The sequence below is a fragment of the Oncorhynchus keta genome, chromosome 15, assembly GCF_023373465.1.
Source record: "Oncorhynchus keta strain PuntledgeMale-10-30-2019 chromosome 15, Oket_V2, whole genome shotgun sequence".
NCBI classification, from domain to species: domain Eukaryota; kingdom Metazoa; phylum Chordata; class Actinopteri; order Salmoniformes; family Salmonidae; genus Oncorhynchus; species Oncorhynchus keta.
This window is the reverse complement of record NC_068435.1, coordinates 1642758-1655363: the sequence shown is the minus strand read 5'-3', so window position 1 is coordinate 1655363 and position 12606 is coordinate 1642758. Positions and strand designations below refer to the sequence as shown.

General features: G+C 44.5%; 1 protein-coding gene across 1 annotated transcript in view; it reads right to left on the bottom strand.

Annotated features, from left to right (window-relative positions):
• Positions 1 to 6516: 6516 nt before the first annotated feature.
• LOC118380644 (UDP-glucuronosyltransferase 1-6-like) overlaps positions 6517 to 12606 on the bottom strand; it is a 26202-nt gene continuing 20112 nt past the window's right edge. Inside the window, exons 5-8 of the mRNA XM_052462746.1 lie at positions 12377 to 12502; positions 12228 to 12315; positions 9813 to 10032; positions 6517 to 7845 (exon numbers count right to left, since the gene is read on the bottom strand). Coding sequence (XP_052318706.1) covers positions 7572 to 7845; positions 9813 to 10032; positions 12228 to 12315; positions 12377 to 12502 — 708 coding nt within the window. The 3' untranslated portion in view covers positions 6517 to 7571. The remainder of the gene's footprint in view (positions 7846 to 9812; positions 10033 to 12227; positions 12316 to 12376; positions 12503 to 12606) is intronic.

Here is a 12606-nt window from a genome sequence, read left to right as displayed (position 1 = left end):
ACCTAGTGAGATATACATGGAGGTTTAATATCCTGACCTAGTGAGATATACATGGAGAGGTTTAATATCCTGACCTAGTGAGATATACATGGAGGAGGTTTAATATCCTGACCTAGTGAGATATACATGGAGGAGGTTTAATATCCTGACCTAGTGAGATATACATGGGAGGTTTAATATCCTGACCTAGTGAGATATACATGGAGGTTTAATATCCTGACCTAGTGAGATATACATGGAGGAGGTTTAATATCCTGACCTAGTGAGATATACATGGAGGTTTAATATCCTGACCTAGTGAGATATACATGGAGGAGGTTTAATATCCTGACCTAGTGAGATATACATGGAGGTTTAATATCCTGACCTAGTGAGATATACATGGAGAGGTTTAATATCCTGACCTAGTGAGATATACATGGAGGTTTAATATCCTGACCTAGTGAGATATACATGGAGGAGGTTTAATATCCTGACCTAGTGAGATATACATGGAGGAGGTTTAATATCCTGACCTAGTGAGATATACATGGAGGAGGTTTAATATCCTGACCTAGTGAGATATACATGGAGGAGGTTTAATATCCTGACCTAGTGAGATATACATGGAGGAGGTTTAATATCCTGACCTAGTGAGATATACATGGAGGAGGTTTAATATCCTGACCTAGTGAGATATACATGGAGGAGGTTTAATATCCTGACCTAGTGAGATATACATGGAGGTTTAATATCCTGACCTAGTGAGATATACATGGAGGAGGTTTAATATCCTGACCTAGTGAGATATACATGGAGGTTTAATATCCTGACCTAGTGAGATATACATGGAGGAGGTTTAATATCCTGACCTAGTGAGATATACATGGAGGAGGTTTAATATCCTGACCTAGTGAGATATACATGGAGGTTTAATATCCTGACCTAGTGAGATATACATGGAGGTTTAATATCCTGACCTAGTGAGATATACATGGAGGTTTAATATCCTGACCTAGTGAGATATACATGGAGGTTTAATATCCTGACCTAGTGAGATATACATGGAGGTTTAATATCCTGACCTAGTGAGATATACATGGAGGTTTAATATCCTGACCTAGTGAGATATACATGGAGGTTTAATATCCTGACCTAGTGAGATATACATGGAGGTTTAATATCCTGACCTAGTGAGATATACATGGAGGAGGTTTAATATCCTGACCTAGTGAGATATACATGGAGGAGGTTTAATATCCTGACCTAGTGAGATATACATGGAGGAGGTTTAATATCCTGACCTAGTGAGATATACATGGAGGAGGTTTAATATCCTGACCTAGTGAGATATACATGGATTTAATATCCTGACCTAGTGAGATATACATGGAGGAGGTTTAATATCCTGACCTAGTGAGATATACATGGAGAGGTTTAATATCCTGACCTAGTGAGATATACATGGAGGAGGTTTAATATCCTGACCTAGTGAGATATACATGGAGGAGGTTTAATATCCTGACCTAGTGAGATATACATGGAGGAGGTTTAATATCCTGACCTAGTGAGATATACATGGAGGAGGTTTAATATCCTGACCTAGTGAGATATACATGGAGGTTTAATATCCTGACCTAGTGAGATATACATGGAGGAGGTCAATATCCTGACCTAGTGAGATATACATGGAGGTTTAATATCCTGACCTAGTGAGATATACATGGAGGTTTAATATCCTGACCTAGTGAGATATACATGGAGGAGGTTTAATATCCTGACCTAGTGAGATATACATGGAGGAGGTTTAATATCCTGACCTAGTGAGATATACATGGAGGAGGTTTAATATCCTGACCTAGTGAGATATACATGGAGGAGGTTTAATATCCTGACCTAGTGAGATATACATGGAGGTTTAATATCCTGACCTAGTGAGATATACATGGAGGAGGTTTAATATCCTGACCTAGTGAGATATACATGGAGGTTTAATATCCTGACCTAGTGAGATATACATGGAGGAGGTTTAATATCCTGACCTAGTGAGATATACATGGAGGAGGTTTAATATCCTGACCTAGTGAGATATACATGGAGGAGGTTTAATATCCTGACCTAGTGAGATATACATGGAGGAGGTTTAATATCCTGACCTAGTGAGATATACATGGAGGTTTAATATCCTGACCTAGTGAGATATACATGGAGGAGGTTTAATATCCTGACCTAGTGAGATATACATGGAGGTTTAATATCCTGACCTAGTGAGATATACATGGAGGAGGTTTAATATCCTGACCTAGTGAGATATACATGGAGGAGGTTTAATATCCTGACCTAGTGAGATATACATGGAGGAGGTTTAATATCCTGACCTAGTGAGATATACATGGGAGGTTTAATATCCTGACCTAGTGAGATATACATGGAGGTTTAATATCCTGACCTAGTGAGATATACATGGAGGTTTAATATCCTGACCTAGTGAGATATACATGGAGGAGGTTTAATATCCTGACCTAGTGAGATATACATGGAGGAGGTTTAATATCCTGACCTAGTGAGATATACATGGAGGAGGTTTAATATCCTGACCTAGTGAGATATACATGGAGGTTTAATATCCTGACCTAGTGAGATATACATGGAGGAGGTTTAATATCCTGACCTAGTGAGATATACATGGAGGAGGTTTAATATCCTGACCTAGTGAGATATACATGGAGGAGGTTTAATATCCTGACCTAGTGAGATATACATGGAGGAGGTTTAATATCCTGACCTAGTGAGATATACATGGAGGTTTAATATCCTGACCTAGTGAGATATACATGGAGGAGGTTTAATATCCTGACCTAGTGAGATATACATGGAGGAGGTTTAATATCCTGACCTAGTGAGATATACATGGAGGAGGTTTAATATCCTGACCTAGTGAGATATACATGGAGGAGGTTTAATATCCTGACCTAGTGAGATATACATGGAGGAGGTTTAATATCCTGACCTAGTGAGATATACATGGAGGAGGTTTAATATCCTGACCTAGTGAGATATACATGGAGGAGGTTTAATATCCTGACCTAGTGAGATATACATGGAGGAGGTTTAATATCCTGACCTAGTGAGATATACATGGAGGAGGTTTAATATCCTGACCTAGTGAGATATACATGGAGGAGGTTTAATATCCTGACCTAGTGAGATATACATGGAGGAGGTTTAATATCCTGACCTAGTGAGATATACATGGAGGAGGTTTAATATCCTGACCTAGTGAGATATACATGGAGGAGGTTTAATATCCTGACCTAGTGAGATATACATGGAGGTTTAATATCCTGACCTAGTGAGATATACATGGAGGAGGTTTAATATCCTGACCTAGTGAGATATACATGGAGAGGTTTAATATCCTGACCTAGTGAGATATACATGGAGGTTTAATATCCTGACCTAGTGAGATATACATGGAGGAGGTTTAATATCCTGACCTAGTGAGATATACATGGAGGAGGTTTAATATCCTGACCTAGTGAGATATACATGGAGGAGGTTTAATATCCTGACCTAGTGAGATATACATGGAGGAGGTTTAATATCCTGACCTAGTGAGATATACATGGAGGTTTAATATCCTGACCTAGTGAGATATACATGGAGGAGGTTTAATATCCTGACCTAGTGAGATATACATGGAGGAGGTTTAATATCCTGACCTAGTGAGATATACATGGGAGGTTTAATATCCTGACCTAGTGAGATATACATGGGAGGTTTAATATCCTGACCTAGTGAGATATACATGGAGGAGGTTTAATATCCTGACCTAGTGAGATATACATGGAGGTTTAATATCCTGACCTAGTGAGATATACATGGAGAGGTTTAATATCCTGACCTAGTGAGATATACATGGAGGTTTAATATCCTGACCTAGTGAGATATACATGGAGGAGGTTTAATATCCTGACCTAGTGAGATATACATGGAGGAGGTTTAATATCCTGACCTAGTGAGATATACATGGAGGAGGTTTAATATCCTGACCTAGTGAGATATACATGGAGGAGGTTTAATATCCTGACCTAGTGAGATATACATGGAGGTTTAATATCCTGACCTAGTGAGATATACATGGAGGTTTAATATCCTGACCTAGTGAGATATACATGGGAGGTTTAATATCCTGACCTAGTGAGATATACATGGAGGAGGTTTAATATCCTGACCTAGTGAGATATACATGGAGGTTTAATATCCTGACCTAGTGAGATATACATGGAGGAGGTTTAATATCCTGACCTAGTGAGATATACATGGATGGAGGTTTAATATCCTGACCTAGTGAGATATACATGGAGGTTTAATATCCTGACCTAGTGAGATATACATGGAGGAGGTTTAATATCCTGACCTAGTGAGATATACATGGAGGAGGTTTAATATCCTGACCTAGTGAGATATACATGGAGGAGGTTTAATATCCTGACCTAGTGAGATATACATGGAGGAGGTTTAATATCCTGACCTAGTGAGATATACATGGAGGAGGTTTAATATCCTGACCTAGTGAGATATACATGGAGGAGGTTTAATATCCTGACCTAGTGAGATATACATGGAGGAGGTTTAATATCCTGACCTAGTGAGATATACATGGAGGTTTAATATCCTGACCTAGTGAGATATACATGGAGGTTTAATATCCTGACCTAGTGAGATATACATGGAGGTTTAATATCCTGACCTAGTGAGATATACATGGAGGAGGTTTAATATCCTGACCTAGTGAGATATACATGGAGGTTTAATATCCTGACCTAGTGAGATATACATGGAGGAGGTTTAATATCCTGACCTAGTGAGATATACATGGAGGTTTAATATCCTGACCTAGTGAGATATACATGGAGGTTTAATATCCTGACCTAGTGAGATATACATGGAGGAGGTTTAATATCCTGACCTAGTGAGATATACATGGAGGAGGTTTAATATCCTGACCTAGTGAGATATACATGGAGGAGGTTTAATATCCTGACCTAGTGAGATATACATGGAGGAGGTTTAATATCCTGACCTAGTGAGATATACATGGAGGAGGTTTAATATCCTGACCTAGTGAGATATACATGGAGGAGGTTTAATATCCTGACCTAGTGAGATATACATGGAGGAGGTTTAATATCCTGACCTAGTGAGATATACATGGAGGAGGTTTAATATCCTGACCTAGTGAGATATACATGGAGGTTTAATATCCTGACCTAGTGAGATATACATGGAGGTTTAATATCCTGACCTAGTGAGATATACATGGAGGTTTAATATCCTGACCTAGTGAGATATACATGGAGGTTTAATATCCTGACCTAGTGAGATATACATGGAGGAGGTTTAATATCCTGACCTAGTGAGATATACATGGAGGTTTAATATCCTGACCTAGTGAGATATACATGGAGGTTTAATATCCTGACCTAGTGAGATATACATGGAGGAGGTTTAATGCCCTGACCTAGTGAGATATACATGGAGGAGGTTTAATATCCTGACCTAGTGAGATATACATGGAGGAGGTTTAATATCTTGACCTAGTGAGATATACATGGAGGTTTAATATCCTGACCTAGTGAGATATACATGGAGGTTTAATATCCTGACCTAGTGAGATATACATGGAGGTTTAATATCCTGACCTAGTGAGATATACATGGAGGTTTAATATCCTGACCTAGTGAGATATACATGGAGGAGGTTTTATACCCTGACCTAGTGAGATATACATGGAGGTTTAATATCCTGACCTAGTGAGATATACATGGAGGAGGTTTAATATCCTGACCTAGTGAGATATACATGGAGGTTTAATATCCTGACCTAGTGAGATATACATGGAGGTTTAATATCCTGACCTAGTTAGATATACATGGAGGTTTAATATCCTGACCTAGTGAGATATACATGGAGGTTTAATATCCTGACCTAGTGAGATATACATGGAGGAGGTTGTGTTGCTGCCTTGGTATGTTGTTGTCTTAGGTCTCAGTTTATGTAGTGTTGTGTTATCTCTCTTTATGTAGTGTTGTCTCTCTTGTTGTGATGTGTGTTTTGTCCTATATTTATATTGTATTTATGTCTTTAATTATTTTATCCCAGGCCCCAGTCCCCGCAGGAGGCCTTTTGCCTTCTGGTAGGCCGTCATTGTAAAGAAGAATTTGTTCTGAACTGACTTGCCTAAATAAATAAATACATTTCCCTAATAATTTGGTGTACATCTTGTCTTTAAGGTTGTGTTTTTCTTTTGTGTGCCTTCCTGGGTACATTTAGAGGGCGCTCAAGGTGGGTGTCTTTTAAGGTCCCAGTTGTTGTTGCTAGTCAACTGTCAGTGGACACGAGTGTCTCTCAGAACCCCTCCTAAAACTGCACCTGTTTGGTTTTGGTTGTTGATCAGTTCGAGTGTCTCTCAGAACCCCTCCTAAAACTGTACCTGTTTGGTTTTGGTTGTAGATCAGTTCGAGTGTCTCTCAGAACCCCTCCTAAAACTGCACCTGTTTGGTTTGGGTTGTTGATCAGTTCGAGTGTCTCTCAGAACCCCTCCTAAAACTGCACCTGTTTGGTTTGGGTTGTTGATCAGTTCTCTGTTTGAGCAACATTGTAGTTTAATTTTAGCTGCGGAACATAACAGTGGATTAGATTTCGTTGTCAACAGTGGACCAGATCAGACTGTAATTCTAATGAATGAATAATAAACGTCTGTGTGGTTTTAATCCACTGAATAGTTGTATTGGTTGTGGTGAGGATTTACTCTCCCCGACACTGAAACAGGGAAACACACCACCATCTTTATTTCCTGAAGACATCTGTGGTCATTGGTGTACAGTCCTTCTGTTTGTGCTCCTGATTCCCTCTTGGTTCCTGAAGACATCTGTGGTCATTGGTGTACAGTCCTTCTGTTTGTGCTCCTGATTCCCTCTTGGTTCCTGAAGACATCTGTGGTCATTGGTGTACAGTCCTTCTGTTTGTGCTCCTGATTCCCTCTTGGTTCCTGAAGACATCTGTGGTCATTAGTGTACAGTCCTTCTGTTTGTGCTCCTGATTCCCTCTTGGTTGTCCCCAGTCCACCTGGCCATGCTGCTGCTCCAGTTTCAACTGTTCTGCCTTATTATTATTCGACCATGCTGGTCATTTATGAACATTTGAACATCTTGGTCATGTTCTGTTATAATCTCTACCCGGCACAGCCAGAAGAGGACTGGCCACCCCACATAGCCCGGTTCCTCTCTAGGTTTCTTCCTAGGTTTTGGCCTTTCTAGGGAGTTTTTCCTAGCCACCGTGCTTCTACACCTGCATTGTTTGCTGTTTGGGGTTTTAGGCTGGGTTTCTGTATAGCACTTTGAGATATCAGCTGATGTACGAAGGGCTATATAAATAAATTTGATTTGATTTGATTTGATTTGACGGCTGTCCGTCCTCCAGGTGTTTATTAGGAAGAGTTGATATACACAATTTGAATACACAACCGTTTAGGAAATGTAAAATAAATGTGGATATCTGTTGTTGCCTCTAGGCTCCGCCCCTACTGGTCAGTCCTCCTTAATCTTCCTGGTTGTGAACCTCCGCACGCACAGCGATAAGCACTTTAACGTCACCATGACAATGGCCATCACCGCGACGATCAACAGGCCAATCACATCCAAGCTGTGGTACTGGAACCAGTTGAGGTCTTGGGCGGCGGCTCTCAGGTGGCCCGCCCCTTTGTGGCGCATCACAAACTCTGTCCAATAGGCAGAGAGCTCCAGGGGGTCCACTGGTTGGTCCTTGTGAATGGCTGAGAGCTTCAGCACACTGGACTTATACCTGTAGAAAGACACACCATGGCCCGATTACCAACCGGGGAAAATCCCCAGGAGCCTCGACCTCCAGAGGGCCCCAACTCATTTAGTTATAGTGTTTGATACACACATTATGCAGATGTTATCGCAGGTGCAGCAAAACGCTTGTGTTCCAGCACTGCAGTAATAATACCTAACAACATACAACAAATCCCCGAAATAAAAAGGAAGGAATTAAGAAATATCAGAACGAACAATGTCAGAGTCTGGAATATAAATATATAGTGGTGTGTATAGACAGTACAGACAGAATAGAAAAGGTGTGGACAGCAGTAGTTATATAGGATGAACCATGACTAGAATACAGTATATACATATGAAGTGGACAGCAGTAGTTATATAGGATGAACTAGAATACAGTATATACATTGAACAACAATATAGACCTCTGCCTGTCTCACCCACTCCTCTGACCGTCTCACCCTCCTCTGACTGTCTCACCCTCCTCTGACCGTCTCACCCTCCTCTGACTGTCTCACCCACTCCTCTGACCGTCTCACCCTCCTCTGACCGTCTCACCCTCCTCTGACCGTCTCACCCACTCCTCTGACTGTCTCACCCCCTCCTCTGACCGTCTCACCCCTCCTCTGATTGTCTCACCCTCCTCTGACCGTCTCACCCCCTCCTCTGACCGTCTCACCCCCTCCTCTGACCGTCTCACCCCTCCTCTGATCGTCTCACCCTCCTCTGATCGTCTCACCCACTCCTCTGACCGTCTCACCCCTCCTCTGACCGTCTCACCCTCCTCTGACCGTCTCACCCTCCTCTGACCGTCTCACCCTCCTCTGCCTGTCTCACCCACTCCTCTGACCGTCTCACCCCCTCCTCTGACTGTCTCACCCTCCTCTGACCGTCTCACCCTCCTCTGATCGTCTCACCCTCCTCTGATCGTCTCACCCTCCTCTGACCGTCTCACCCTCCTCTGACCGTCTCACCCCTCCTCTGACCGTCTCACCCCTCCTCTGACCGTCTCACCCTCCTCTGACCGTCTCACCCACTCCTCTGACCGTCTCACCCTCCTCTGCCTGTCTCACCCCCTCCTCTGACCGTCTCACCCCTCCTCTGACCGTCTCACCCACTCCTCTGACCGTCTCACCCTCCTCTGACCGTCTCACCCTCCTCTGACTGTCTCACCCTCCTCTGACCGTCTCACCCTCCTCTGACCGTCTCACCCTCCTCTGACCATCTCACCCTCCTCTGACCGTCTCACCCTCCTCTGACCGTCTCACCCACTCCTCTGACCGTCTCACCCTCCTCTGACCGTCTCACCCTCCTCTGACCGTCTCACCCTCCTCTGACTGTCTCACCCTCCTCTGACCGTCTCACCCTCCTCTGACCGTCTCACCCTCCTCTGCCTGTCTCACCCACTCCTCCGACCGTCTCACCCCCTCCTCTGACTGTCTCACCCTCCTCTGACCGTCTCACCCTCCTCTGACCGTCTCACCCACTCCTCTGACCGTCTCACCCTCCTCTGACCGTCTCACCCTCCTCTGACCGTCTCACCCACTCCTCTGATCGTCTCACCCTCCTCTGACCGTCTCACCCTCCTCTGACCGTCTCTCACCCTCCTCTGACCGTCTCACCCTCCTCTGACCGTCTCACCCTCCTCTGCCTGTCTCACCCTCCTCTGCCTCTCACCCACTCCTCACCGTCTCCCCTCCTCTGACTGTCTCACCCTCCTCTGACCGTCTCACCCACTCCTCTGACCGTCTCACCCTCCTCTGCCTGTCTCACCCCCTCCTCTGACCGTCTCACCCCCTCCTCTGACCGTCTCACCCACTCCTCTGACCGTCTCACCCTCCTCTGACCGTCTCACCCTCCTCTGACCGTCTCACCCTCCTCTGATCGTCTCACCCTCCTCTGACTGTCTCACCCACTCCTCTGACCGTCTCACCCTCCTCTGACCGTCTCACCCTCCTCTGACCGTCTCACCTGGGGTTGTTGACAACCTCGTCCAGCGCCTGTAGCAGTGTTTCCACTGTGATATGGTTAATATCCAGGACCACGCCCACTCCCTTACTGGCCAATCGCTGAGCGTTGTCAGGTTGGTCGCCAAACAACGGCAGCATCACCATGGGAACGGCGTGACACACCCCTTCGTACAGACCATGGGTCCCGCTGTGGGTCAGGAAGGCCCGTGCACCATGGTGAGCTAACACACACAAATCAGAAAGACAGATCAGAAAGACAGATCAGAAAGACAGATCAGAACGACAGACAGACAGACAGACAGACAGACAGACCAGACCAGACAGACAGACAGACATATCAGACAGATCAGACAGACAGACAGACAGACAGACAGACAGACAGACAGATCAGACAGATCAGACAGACAGACAGACAGACAGATCCTGGCACATTTTGCATTTATATGTTGTATTTATATGATGCAGATCATCTGTCTGTTCTAGATCTACGTACCCAGCAGATCATTCTGAGGGATCCACTTCCTCATCTGTCTGTTCTAGATCTAGTTACCCAGCAGATCATTCTGAGGGATCGACTTCCTCATCTGTCTGTTCTAGATCTACGTACCCAGCAGATCATTCTGAGGGATCCACTTCCTCATCTGTCTGTTCTAGATCTACGTACCCAGCAGATCATTCTGAGGGATCCACTTCCTCATCTGTCTGTTCTAGATCTACGTACCCAGCAGATCATTCTGAGGGATCCACTTCCTCATCTGTCTGTTCTAGATCTACGTACCCAGCAGATCATTCTGAGGGATCCACTTCCTCATCTGTCTGTTCTAGATCTACGTACCCAGCAGATCATTCTGAGGGATCGACTTCCTCATCTGTCTGTTCTAGATCTACGTACCCAGCAGATCATTCTGAGGGATCCACTTCCTCATCTGTCTGTTCTAGATCTACGTACCCAGCAGATCATTCTGAGGGATCCACTTCCTCATCTGTCTGTTCTAGATCTACGTACCCAGCAGATCATTCTGAGGGATCCACTTCCTCATCTGTCTGTTCTAGATCTACGTGCCCAGCAGATCATTCTGAGGGATCTACTTCCTCATCTGTCTGTTCTAGATCTACGTACCCAGCAGATCATTCTGAGGGATCTACTTCCTCATCTGTGTGTTCTAGATCTAGTTACCCAGCAGATCATTCTGAGGGATCGACTTCCTCATCTGTCTGTTCTAGATCTACGTACCCAGCAGATCATTCTGAGGGATCACTTCCTCATCTGTCTGTTCTAGATCTACGTACCCAGCAGATCATTCTTCCTCATCTGTCTGTTCTAGATCTACGTACCCAGCAGATCATTCTGAGGGATCCACTTCCTCATCTGTCTGTTCTAGATCTACGTAGCCAGCAGATCATTCTGAGGGATCCACTTCCTCATCTGTCTGTTCTAGATCTACGTAGCCAGCAGATCATTCTGAGGGATCCACTTCCTCATCTGTCTGTTCTTGATCTACGTACCCAGCAGATCATTCTGAGGGATCCACTTCCTCATCTGTCTGTTCTAGATCTACGTACCCAGCAGATCATTCTGAGGGATCTACTTCCTCATCTGTCTGTTCTAGATCTACGTACCCAGCAGATCATTCTGAGGGATCGACTTCCTCATCTGTCTGTTCTAGATCTACGTACCCAGCAGATCATTCTGAGGGATCCACTTCCTCATCTGTCTGTTCTAGATCTATGTAGCCAGCAGATCATTCTGAGGGATCCACTTCCTCATCTGTCTGTTCTAGATCTACGTACCCAGCAGATCATTCTGAGGGATCCACTTCCTCATCTGTCTGTTCTAGATCTACGTAGCCAGCAGATCATTCTGAGGGATCCACTTCCTCATCTGTCTGTTCTAGATCTAAGTACCCAGCAGATCATTCTGAGGGATCCACTTCCTCATCTGTCTGTTCTAGATCTACGTACCCAGCAGATCATTCTGAGGGATCCACTTCCTCATCTGTCTGTTCTAGATCTACGTAACCAGCAGATAATGCTGAGGGATCCACTTCCTCATCTGTCTGTTCTAGATCTACGTACCCAGCAGATCATTCTGAGGGATCCACTTCCTCATCTGTCTGTTCTAGATCTACGTACCCAGCAGATCATTCTGAGGGATCCACTTCCTCATCTGTCTGTTCTAGATCTACGTACCCAGCAGATCATTCTGAGGGATCCACTTCCTCATCTGTCTGTTCTAGATCTACGTACCCAGCAGATCATTCTGAGGGATCTACTTCCTCATCTGTCTGTTCTAGATCTACGTACCCAGCAGATCATTCTGAGGGATCCACTTCCTCATCTGTTTTCTAGATCTACGTAACCAGCAGATAATGCTGAGGGATCCACTTCCTCATCTGTCTGTTCTAGATCTACGTACCCAGCAGATCATTCTGAGGGATCCACTTCATCATCTTCACGTTGTCTGGAACGTTGCCAGGAACAGGCCCAGAGTACCGCCACAGGACCTACACACACACACACAGGTTAGTTGACGGTATCTTAGTGTGAGGGTCTGACTGTGTTTACCTTCTGTGGTATGAGGGTGAAGGCCTGTAGGAAGATGTGAGTGATGTCTTCTGGTAGAGACGCCACCATGGAGCCCAGAGAGAACACCATGAAGCCATGTTCCCCTGACAACCACTGCTCCAGCTCCTAATACACAGACACACACACAGAGACACACAGACACACACACAGACACAGACACAGACAGACACACAGACACAGACACAGACACACAGACACACAGACAGACA